Source organism: Electrona antarctica (genome assembly GCF_951216825.1).
Source record: "Electrona antarctica genome assembly, chromosome: 22".
Classification (NCBI taxonomy): domain Eukaryota; kingdom Metazoa; phylum Chordata; class Actinopteri; order Myctophiformes; family Myctophidae; genus Electrona; species Electrona antarctica.
In genome coordinates this window covers 3,431,611-3,443,481 of record NC_136805.1, presented here as the reverse complement: position 1 = coordinate 3,443,481, position 11,871 = coordinate 3,431,611, and the positions used below count along the sequence as shown (strand labels likewise).

Genomic DNA, 11,871 nt, shown 5'->3' with positions numbered 1-11,871 from the left:
GGTTAGCAGCTGCTTTGACATTATGCTCGTTCATCATGCCTCATGCATCGCCCCCCTCTGCTGTCCGATCATCATGCCTCATGCATCGCCCTCCTCTGCTGTCCGTTCATCATGCCTCATGCATCGCCCTCCTCTGCTGTCCGTTCATCATGCATCGCCCTCCTCTGCTGTCCGATCATCATGCCTCATGCATCACCCTCCTCTGCTGTCCGATCATCATGCCTCATGCATCGCCCTCCTCTGCTGTCCGATCATCATGCCTCATGCATCGCCCTCCTCTGCTGTCCGATCATCATGCCTCATGCATCGCCCCCCTCTGCTGTCCGATCATCATGCCTCATGCATCGCCCCCCTCTGCTGTCCGATCATCATGCATCGCCCCCCTCGGCTGTCCGATCACCATGCATCATGCATCGCCCCCCTCTGCTGTCCGATCATCATGCATCGCCCCCCTCTGCTGTCCGATCATCATGCATCGCCCCCCTCTGCTGTCCGATCATCATGCATCATGCATCGCCCCCCTCTGCTGTCCGATCATCATGCATCGCCCCCCTCTGCTGTCCGATCATCATGCCTCATGCATCGCCCCCCTCTGCTGTCCGATCATCATGCATCGCCCCCCTCGGCTGTCCGATCACCATGCATCATGCATCGCCCCCCTCTGCTGTCCGATCATCATGCATCGCCCCCCTCTGCTGTCCGATCATCATGCATCATGCATCGCCCCCCTCTGCTGTCCGATCATCATGCATCGCCCCCCTCTGCTGTCCGATCATCATGCATCGCCCCCCTCTGCTGTCCGATCATCATGCATCATGCATCGCCCCCCTCTGCTGTCCGATCATCATGCATCGCCCCCCTCTGCTGTCCGATCATCATGCATCGCCCCCCTCTGCTGTCCGATCATCATGCCTCATGCATCGCCCCCCTCTGCTGTCCGATCATCATGCATCGCCCTCCTCTGCTGTCCAATCATCATTCATCATGCATCGCCCTCCTCTGCTGTCCAATCATCATTCATCATGCATCGCCCCCCTCTGCTGTCCGATCATCATGCCTCATGCATCGCCCCCCTCTGCTGTCCGATCATCATGCCTCATGCATCGCCCTCCTCTGCTGTCCGATCATCATGCCTCATGCATCGCCCCCCTCTGCTGTCCGATCATCATGCATCATGCATTGCCCTCCTCTGCTGTCCGATCATCATGCCTCATGCATCGCCCTCCTCTGCTGTCCGTTCATCATGCATCGCCCCCCTCTGCTGTCCGATCATCATGCATCGCCCCCCTCTGCTGTCCGATCATCATGCATCATGCATCGCCCTCCTCTGCTGTCCGATCATCATGCCTCATGCATCGCCCTCCTCTGCTGTCCGATCATCATGCATCGCCCTCCTCTGCTGTCCAATCATCATGCCTCATGCATCGCCCTCCTCTGCTGTCCGATCATCATGCATCGCCCTCCTCTGCTGTCCGATCATCATGCATCGCCCTCCTCTGCTGTCTTGCCAGCGACCTCAAGATGCACAGCAGGCACCCTCTGGTTCGTATGAACTATGAAGTCAGACGGTGGTTACGTTGGCTGATCAAAGACAGCAGATCTAGTTAGTCTACAAGGTCACAGACAGCACGTCACTCCGTGCCATGCAAGACACGCTGCCAGGTTCTGCTATTTTTTGAAAAATGTTGCCTTACACAAAACATTTTCAGATTGGGGGTCCGCTGCCTAATTCATATCAATTTGGGGGTCCTTGACATGAAAAAGTTTGAGAACCAGAACTATATAACTTGTTCATGTGCGGTGGCTGGAGGTGGTCTCAGGAACCTCACCTCCACCTGCCCCAAGCAGGGATTTCCTCTTGGTAGAGCGGCGGTAATTTGGCGTCACATGAGACTCTGTTTTGAATCCCCGGGTAGGACATGAGACTCATGGATTAACCTTACACACATGCCTATAAAACGTAACCAACAGCACTATACAGTTTATTAATTTAATCACACCATGGCCAAACGTGCCTAAACGTAACTATAATCAATGTATGTAATAATCACAAATATTTTTCGGCCAATTTGATAAACAGTATTGAAACGGAATACTGTTTAGAAATGGTTCATTGTAACTTCGAAACAGGAAACTTCGAAACTAAAATACCAGCACAGGCATAAGCGTAGCCATAACAGCACTGTACCTACAGTATAACCTTGAGTAATTCCCTGTCATGTCATTGGCGTATACAGACAGACCAGACAGTGGCCTTGTGGTTAGAGTGTCCGCCCTGAAACTGGGAGGTCGGGTCATACCAAATGGGACCCAATGCCTCCCTGCTTGGCACTCAGCATCAAAGGGTTGGATTGGGGGTCAAATCAACTAATGATTCCCGAGCGTGGTGCAAGCTGCGGCTCACCGCTCCAAGAGATTGGGTCAAATGCAGAGAACAAATTTCACTGCGGTAATGTCTGTGACTAATCGTACGACTTTGACTTCACTTTGACAGCATCCTCTAGACTCTGCATTTAGGATAGTCTTGTGTCGTATAAACTTAATCTACATAAGCGTGTCACCTCAAGACTGGCATTATTATTAATTATTCTGTTGCTTTGAGAGAGTTTCTTGAATGTTTTAGTTGGTAGATATTGTCTCATTGTGTCATATGATATACAGCAAGGGTTCCCAAACCTTTTCATGTCAAGGACCCCCAAATTGACACTAATTAGTCCACGGACCCCCATTTGAAAAGATATGCCAGGGACCCCGATAAGAGAAGGTTACCCCCTGTATACTGTTCAACACACATTAGTCTACGGAGCACCATTTTTTTTTTTTTTAAAGATATTTTTTTGCGGCTTACGCCTTTTATTGGTTTTTGAAGGGACAGACAGTAGGCTGACAGGAAACGGGAGAGAGATGGGGAAAGACATGCAGTAAAGGCCGTGTCGGGCTCGGGAGTCGAACCCGCGGCACGCTGCGACTGGATTACCAGTCGGGTGCCCAGACGGTTACGCACTACGGAGCACCATTTAATGGCATTTCTATCTCTGGGACCCCCAATTTATATTGTAAAATCAATGCTAAGTTAACTGAGTTACAGACAGACCCATAAGGGTCCATTTGGTTCCAAACTATCATTTAGCTGCAGGGGACCACCTGGAACTCTCTCAAGGACCCCTGGGGGTCCCCGGACCCCACTTTGGGAACCACTGATATACAGTATTTTCCCCATTTGCAGAGCTTAAGTTATCACATTTTTAAAGTAAAGTGGGCTCTCACTCACTTTTGAATTTTTCTTCGTATTGTTCTTTACAGAGACACGTGTGTGAATTCAGAAGTAAAAAGTCTCAACCACTGTACGGTCATCCAACCCAGTCTCCCCCAAATAGGTCGTCGGTCGACGGGCACCAATCGTGCTTAGTTGGCAACGGTGATCAACAACAGGGCTGTGAACTGCACAACAATGCCTGGAAGTGATTCTCCCTGCAGGCCCATGCAGGCTGTAGTGATTCTCCCTGCAGGCCCATGCAGGCTGTAGTGATTCTCCCTGCAGGCCCATGCAGGCTGTAGTGATTCTCCCTGCAGGCCCATGCAGGCTGTAGTGGTTCTCCCTGCAGGCCCATGCAGGCTGTAGTGATTCTCCCTGCAGGCCCATGCAGGCTGTAGTGGTTCTCCCTGCAGGCCCATGCAGGCTGTAGTGATTCTCCCTGCAGGCCCATGCAGGCTGTAGTAATTCTCCCTGCAGGCCCATGCAGGCTGTAGTAATTCTCCCTGCAGGCCCATGCAGGCTGTAGTGATTCTCCCTGCAGGCCCATGCAGGCTGTAGTGATTCTCCCTGCAGGCCCATGCAGGCTGTAGTGATTCTCCCTGCAGGCCCATGCAGGCTGTAGTGATTCTCCCTGCAGGCCCATGCAGGCTGTAGTGATTCTCCCTGCAGGCCCATGCAGGCTGTAGTGATTCTCCCTGCAGGCCCATGCAGGCTGTAGTGATTCTCCCTGCAAGGCCAGGCAGGCTGTAGTGTGTGGATTCAGTTTAATTTGCCATCTTGAGTAAATCTGGTGAGGATTTGTTCTAGATGATTTATTTATGTGCCAAGAAATGTGTTTGGTGTTACATAAACATACTAGCAGCCATGGTTAGCATGGCTTTGTTCAGACAAATCCCCTTCCTGCATTGTGTCGTGTAAAGTGGTATTGTAATGTTTTCGCTTCGTTGTGCCTGCATGGGGTGGGCGGGGTCGTCAACAATGATTTTCCAGCTGTGTTTGGATTATACCAGTGGTGGAAAAAGTACGCAGTGTACAGTCATCCAATCATCTCCAATATCACTGTTAATAAAGACACCTGGACACCCTCCGTCAGTACCTCTCTCTCCTTTTGACGTGTCCACTCCAGAATGACAGACACCTGGACACCCTCCGTCAGTACCTCTCTCTCCTTTTGACGTGTCCACTCCAGAATGACAGACACCTGGACACCCTCCGTCAGTACCTCTCTCTCCTTTGACGTGTCCACTCCAGAATGACAGACACCTGGACACCTCCGTGACTCCGTCAGTACCTCTCTCTCCTTTTGACGTGTCCACTCCAGAATGACAGACACCTGGACACCCTCCGTCAGTACCTCTCTCTCCTTTTACGTGTCCACTCCAGAATGACAGACACCTGGACACCTCCGTCAGTACCTCTCTCTCCTTTTGACGTGTCCACTCCAGAATGACAGACACCTGGACACCTCCGTCAGTACCTCTCTCTACTTTTACGTGTCCACTCCAGAATGACAGACACCTGGACACCATCCGGCAGTACCTCTCTCTCCTTTTGACGTGTCCACTCCAGAATGACAGACACCTGGACACCATCCGGCAGTACCTCTCTCTCCTTTTGACGTGTCCACTCCAGAATGACAGACACCTGGACACCTCCGTGACTCCGTCAGTACCTCTCTCTCCTTTTACGTGTCCACTCCAGAATGACAGACACCTGGACACCTCCGTCAGTACCTCTCTCTCCTTTTGACGTGTCCACTCCAGAATGACAGACACCTGGACACCTCCGTCAGTACCTCTCTCTCCTTTTGACGTGTCCACTCCAGAATGCCAGCCAGATGGAACTATTTGTACCCTCTCAGAGTTACACACCAGTTAAGGGTGGAACCATGAGGGTCCCGGGACCACACTTTCAGACCCACTGGTGTAGCAGAGTGTTTCCGGTGAGCCAACATGCACAGTATAGCAGCATCCTTAGGCCTCATACACACATTTCAAACAAACATTTTGTGTTCCGTCTGTGTTTCATGGCCGCTTCAATGCTTTTCCAATGGAAGTCACATGGTTTGACCAAACACTTGTGTTTAATTGATTGACCCCCTCCCCCCATCAAACACAAGTGTTTGGTCAAACCACGTGACTTCCATTGGAAAAGCATTGAGGCGGCCATGAAACACAGACAGAACACAGAATGTTCGTTTGAAATGTGTGTATGAGGCCTGACTGTTTGACTAGCCTTCGTTAGCAGCATTACCACTGACTCTACTTGACCAGAATGGAACAGAGCCTTCATTAGTGTCATTAACACTGACTCTGTTTGACCAGAATGGAACAGAGCCTTCATTAGTGTCATTAACACTGACTCTGTTTGACCAGAATGGAACAGAGCCTTCATTAGCGTCATTAACACTGACTTTGTTTGACCAGAATGGAACAGAGCCTTCATTAGTATAGTTGGTAACATCATGATTTGTCCCAATGTGGCTGATGTGATTCTGTTGGTTCTGTGTCGATCATAGGGAAATATTGGGTAAGATTTGGGGTCCATCATCATCATTTTCTCACATAGTTATTTCATGTAAAACACTAGGGTAGGTGTGAGCGTCATTAATTCGTTTTGTGTTATAAACACTAGTGTGCCTGTCATGTCCTATCAGTGTGTTTTAGAGAAGTGCTCTTTGTTTGGACTTTGGACCATCATTCCTGGTCGCTGGCAACCACATACTGATAAAGTTTAGGACTTTGGCACTCTCTCTCTCTCTCGCTCTCTCTCTCTCTCTCTCTCTCTCTCTCTCTCTCTCTCTCTCTCTCTCTCTCTCTCTCTCTCTCTCTCCCTCTCTCTCTCTCTCTCTCTCTCTCTCTCTCTCTCTCTCTCTCTCTCGCTCGCTCTCTCTCTCTCTCGCTCTCTCTCTCGCTCTCTTCAAGACATTCAACAGGACTTGACTGACCATTAAAGACGGTGAGTAAAATATAATGATTTATTTTTCACTAAAAAGACAATAATACGAGGTATAATTGAACTGTATCAGACGTGCTTTCATCTGTTTTTATAGTCCTTGAACTTCCTCAGTCCCATCTTAATGGTCAGTGCTATATCTATTCATGTGTTTATAAAATAAGAACATTATAATGGTGTGTAAAACAAAATCAAACATTTTGCCATGGACACATTTGTCCGTGTACGGAGGCGACACACACACACACACACACACACACACACACACACACACACACACACACACACACACACACACACACACACACACACACACACACACACACACACACACACACACACACCTGAGCTGAGTGGGGGGCATTGTGTGCACGCAGTGGTGGAAAAAGTACTCAATTGTTTTACTTAAGTAAAAGTACCAATACTGCAATTTAGAACTACTTAGTTACAAGTAAAAGTACGGAATTGAAAATGTACTTGAGTAAAAGTACAAAAGTATCGGCATCAAAATGTACTTAAAGTACTAAAAGTAAAAGTACTCATTGTGCAGAATGTGCCATTTCACAAGTTCAAAATGTGTATAAAATCTATTGAAAATAGCCGATCTACAAGCTCACAATGCGTCGCGTTGCGACGCATTGTGAGCTTGTAGATCGGCTATTTTCAAATAATCTCCAAAGTAACTAAAGTTTTCAAATAATTGTAGTGAAGTAAAAGTACACATTTTGGCTCTGAGATGTAGTGGAGTAGAAGTGAAAGTATTGGAAATTGGAAATACTCAATTAAAGTACAAATTCCTCAAAAGTGTACTTAAGTACAGTACTTAAGTAAAAGTACTTAGTTACTTTCCACCACTGTGTACGCTTAGCGCTCATGCACACTATAGCGTGTGTGTGCACACTGGATCATTAAACTGCAGTTTACAGCAGTTTACAGCAGTTTACAGCAGTTTACAGCAGTATAGATACAGACTAGAAAAAGTGCCCCTCGGGTCACATGTCTCCACCAGGGCAGGTCAGGTTGTGGCCACCTGGTGGTGCTATAATAGGCCAATGTGGCCATTTCTTCATACGCCTTTGATGGATGATTTGAGGCATTTTGTTCCAAAAATGTGTTTTGCAAAAATCAACCTGTTGGTGGCGCTATAACAGGCCAATGTGAAAAGGGTGGGATATATTCCTCAGCCTAGTAAGAAAATGTGTGAAAGATTTCACGTAAATTGCACGCTGCGTTCATGATTTGAGGCTTTTGTTCAAAACGGGGCAATCTTGCAAACTGTGAAAGCCAATTATAGCCAATTAGGATGGAATATGAAATATCGGACAGATCCGACTTGCGCACATGACCATAGAGATACTGTGTAACGATTTGTGAGATTTTTGGACAGAATCTGGAGGAGTAATATCAAAAAATGTGTTTTACAAAAGTCGGCCTCCTGGTGGCGCTATAAAAGGCAGATGCAGAAAATGCAGGTCAAAGGTTTGTCCTTGGCCTCTAGGGAGTGTGCATGCAACGTTTCACGCAGATCGGTGCAGTTTTAGGTAAAACATGTGAAAAGCTGCCTCATGGTGGCGCTATAACAGGCCGTTCTGGAAAATGTGGGGCAGAGGTTCATCGTTGGCATCCAGGGAGTGTGTGTGCAAAGTTTGGCATCGACCGGGTTAACGGTGCCGGAGATTAGCTGGTAACAGACGGACGGAAGGACGGACGGACACACACACGGACACACGTGCACGGACGGAGTGCAAAACATACTCTCTCCCCATGCCTTCGGCCTGGTGGAGACAATTAGTGAACTCATTACAAATGATGTCATTGCAATCATGTGACACAGGTGTGCATGTGACACAGGTGTGCATGTGTACACAGGTATGCATGTGACACAGGTGTGCATGTGTACACAGGTGTGCATGTGACACAGGTGTGCATGTGACACAGGTGTGCATGTGACAGGTGTGCATGTGACACACAGGTGTGCATGTGACACAGGTGTGCACGTGACACAGGAGTGCATGTGACACAGGTGTGCATGTGACACAGGTGTGCATGTGACACAGGTGTGCACGTACAGTCATCTCAAGGTACAGCATGTTCAGCATAAACAGTGAGCAGTAAGCTAATATTGGCATTGAGATACTGCCCGAAAATCTTTTTTTTAAATTTAATTTAACCAGTATTAGTGTAGATTCTTGTCCTAACACAAACATTAAATGCTATTGACAATGAATGGATGATGTACGATGATAAGAGCGACCCTCACTTCACAGGGGTGTGATTGTTTTCTCAGTACTTTGTCTTTCAGTATTTGTGGAAAAAATAATCACATTGACGGAACATAGGAATTTGCCTGACTTGTCTGTGCATAAAAACGTCCTGAGAACTACTGCTCATATACTTTCACTTTTATCCTCAGTGTGTAGAAAATGGCGTCCGCCAGCAGTCTCCTGTCTGAAGAGCAGTTCCTGTGTTCTATCTGTCTGCATGTGTTCACTGATCCGGTCAGCACTCCATGTGGACACAACTACTGCAAAGCCTGCATCACACAACACTGGGACACAAATGCTGTGTGCAAGTGTCCACTTTGTAACAAAACCTTCCACAGAAGACCAGAAGTCTTTATCAATACTTTCATCTCTGAGATGGCCGACCAGTTTAGGAAGTCACTGCAGCTGAAAATAAGTCGCAGCGCCAACCGAGAGGCTGCTAAACCAGATGAAGTCTCCTGTGACGTCTGTACCGACACCAAACTCAAAGCCCTGAAGTCCTGCCTGGTGTGTCTGATCTCCTACTGTGAGACTCACCTGGAGCCTCACCAGACACACGCAGGGTTAAAAAGACACAAACTTATCGACCCCGCGAAGAACCTGGAAGACTTTCTGTGTCAGAAACATGACAGACCTCTCATTATGTTCTGTAAGACTGACCGCGTGTGTGTTTGTCAGTCCTGCACTGAGTCAAACCATAAGTCCCATCGCATCGTATCTCTGGAACAAGAATGTGAAGAAAGGAAGGCTGAGCTGAGAAAGACAGAAGCTGAAGTTCAGCAGATGATCCAGGAGAGACAAGAGAAGATTCAGGAGGTCAAAGACTCAGTAGAGCTCAGCAGGAAAGATGCAGACGCAGTCATAGCCGTAAGTGTGCAGGTCTTCACTGATCTGATCAGCTGTATTGAGAGAAGCCAGGCTGAGCTCATTGATGTGATTGAAGTGAAGCAGAAAACAACAGAGAAACAGGCTGAAGGCTTCATCAAACATCTGCAACAGGAAGTCACTAAGTTAGTGAAGAGAAGCTTTGAGCTGAAACAGCTAACACACACTGAAGACCACCTCCACCTCATTCAGAACTTCAAATCCATCAACAAAGGGTGGAGACCCACCAAGGACTGGACAAAGGTCAATGTCCATCAGTCTTCACATGTGGGGACATTGAGGACAGCTGTGTCTCACCTGGAGAAGACACTCGGTCAACAGATGAAGCAGCAGCTGTGTGATGCGGAGCTGAGGAGATTCAAGCAATATGAGGTGGATGTAACTCTGGACCCTGATACTGCAAACCACTGGCTCATCCTGTCTGACGATGGAAAACAAGTGAGTCATGGAAAAGTAAGGAAGAATCTCCCCAACAACACAGAGAGATTCTCTAGAGGTGTATGTGTCTTAGGAAAACAAAGCTTCTCCTCAGGAAGGTCATACTATGAGGTTCAGGTTGGAGGGAAGACTGACTGGAGTTTAGGAGTGGTCAGAGAGTCCATCAACAGGAAGGGATCAATCACACTGACCCCCAACAATGGTTACTGGACTATAGGGTTGTGGAATGGAAATGAGTACCTGGCTCGTGCTGACCCTGCTGTCCTCCTCCCTGTAAGAGAGGAGCTCCAGACAGTGGGAGTGTTTGTGGATTATGAGGAGGGTCTGGTCTCCTTTTATGATGCGGAGATCGGAGTTCACCTCTACTCTTTCACTGGCTGCTCCTTCACTGATAAACTCTTTCCATTCTTCAGTCCATGGTTTAATCATGGTGGTAGAAACTCTGCTCCTCTGATCATCTCTCCTGTCAATCAATCACACTGATAAGTGCTTCTCAGTGGGGGGTGGGGGGGGGGGGACCAGTTTAATATAATTGAGCTTGTAGATCAGCTATTTTCACTTATGCTTAAAGGTTACTTTTGTGGAATTTATGGAATTGTTTTAATGTTATCCATGAAATTATTTTTGATGAAATTGTTATTGTAATTTTTAATGTATGCCTATGTAAAACTTTTCTCATTTTATTTTTGGAAAATCTTTAGAAATACAAAATAGTATAAACAAATAAAACGTAGACCCTTCGGCCCGCGACCCACAGTTGGGTCCCGAGCCACTGTTTGGGAAACAATGTTGTAGATAATTTGACATAAAGGTATAAGGGAGTTTTATACGTAACCATTTTGAGTGTTATTACGTGTCATGACATCCTGAATGACAACATCTGATGGAAATCACCATATTTCTGCTGCCAGTTTGTATAAATGTTTAAACATGTATGAATCAAATCTAATAGGTAAATATATATCACTGTGTTTATGTACAGTATAGTATATACAAATAAACTGCAACAATTATTGACAGGTGTGTCAGTTTTAACATAAACACAAAGGAGATTTTCATATTGCTGTTATTGACGTTGTCAGTTCATATTTCATTTTCCATCATGAATTTAGAACTACTGTAAATGTTTATTTAGGAATAAATTAGCATTAATTCTTCCTACTTGTACTTGAGTAAAAGTATCAGTACTGCAATGTAGATGTAATCCGGTACAAGTAGAAGTACGGTGTTCAAAAATGTTCTCAAGTAAAAGTATGAAAGTATCGGCATCAAAGTGTATCAAAAAGTACTAAAAGCAAAAGTACTCATATTGCAGAATGTCCCATTTCACAAGTTCAAAATGTGTACAAAATCTTTTGAAAATAGCCGAAAGATGCAGACGTAGTCATAGCCGTAAGTGTGCAGGTCTTCACTGATCTGATCAGCTGTATTGAGAGAAGCCAGGCTGAGCTCACTGGTGTGATTGAAGAGAAGCAGAAAACAACAGAGAAACAGGCATCTACAACAGGAAGTCACATTAGTGAAGAGAAGCTCTGAGCTGAAACAGCTCTCACACACTGAAGACCACCTCCACCTCCTCCAGCTGTGTGATGCTGAGCTGAGGAGTATGAGGTGAATGTAACTCTGGATCCTGTAACTCAGTATCCCAGCCTCTTCCTGTCTGAGGATGGAAAACAAGTGTACGAGGGAAACGTAAAGAAGAACATCCCTGACAACGCAGAGAGATTATCTAAAACTGTCTGTGTTTTAGGGAAACAAAGCTTCTCCTCAGGAAGGTTTTATTATGAGGTTCAGGTTACAGGAGAAGACTGAGTGGCCGGGGAGTCCATCAACAGGACGAGATCAGTCTCCCTGAATCCCAACGATGGTTACTGGACTATAGGGTTGTGGAAGGGAAATAAGTACTTGGCTTTTGCCCACCCAGTTTATGTCCGCCTCCCTGTAAGAGAGGAGCTCCAGAAAGTTGGGAGTGTTTGTGGATTGTGAGGAGGGTCTGGTCTCCTTTTATGATGCAGAGACCAGAGTTCATATCCACTCTTTCACTGGCTGCAGCTTCACTGAGAAACTCTTTCC

The 11,871-nt window shown here is 46.7% G+C and overlaps 2 protein-coding genes across 2 annotated transcripts in view; both read left to right on the top strand.

Moving 5' to 3' along the window:
• The window catches only part of vps35l (VPS35 endosomal protein sorting factor like), a gene marked incomplete at its 3' end in the record, with an annotated part of 249,115 nt that overhangs the window by 235,867 nt on the left and 1,377 nt on the right, over window positions 1-11,871 (top strand). The gene's annotated exons all lie outside the window — the stretch shown is intronic.
• Window positions 8,635-10,281, top strand: LOC306915824 (E3 ubiquitin-protein ligase TRIM39-like; the record flags this gene model as incomplete). The annotated part of the gene is made up of 1 exon (XM_079493463.1): window positions 8,635-10,281. The coding sequence occupies one exon, from the start codon at window positions 8,635-8,637 to the stop codon at window positions 10,279-10,281; it is 1,647 nt and encodes a 548-aa protein (XP_079349589.1).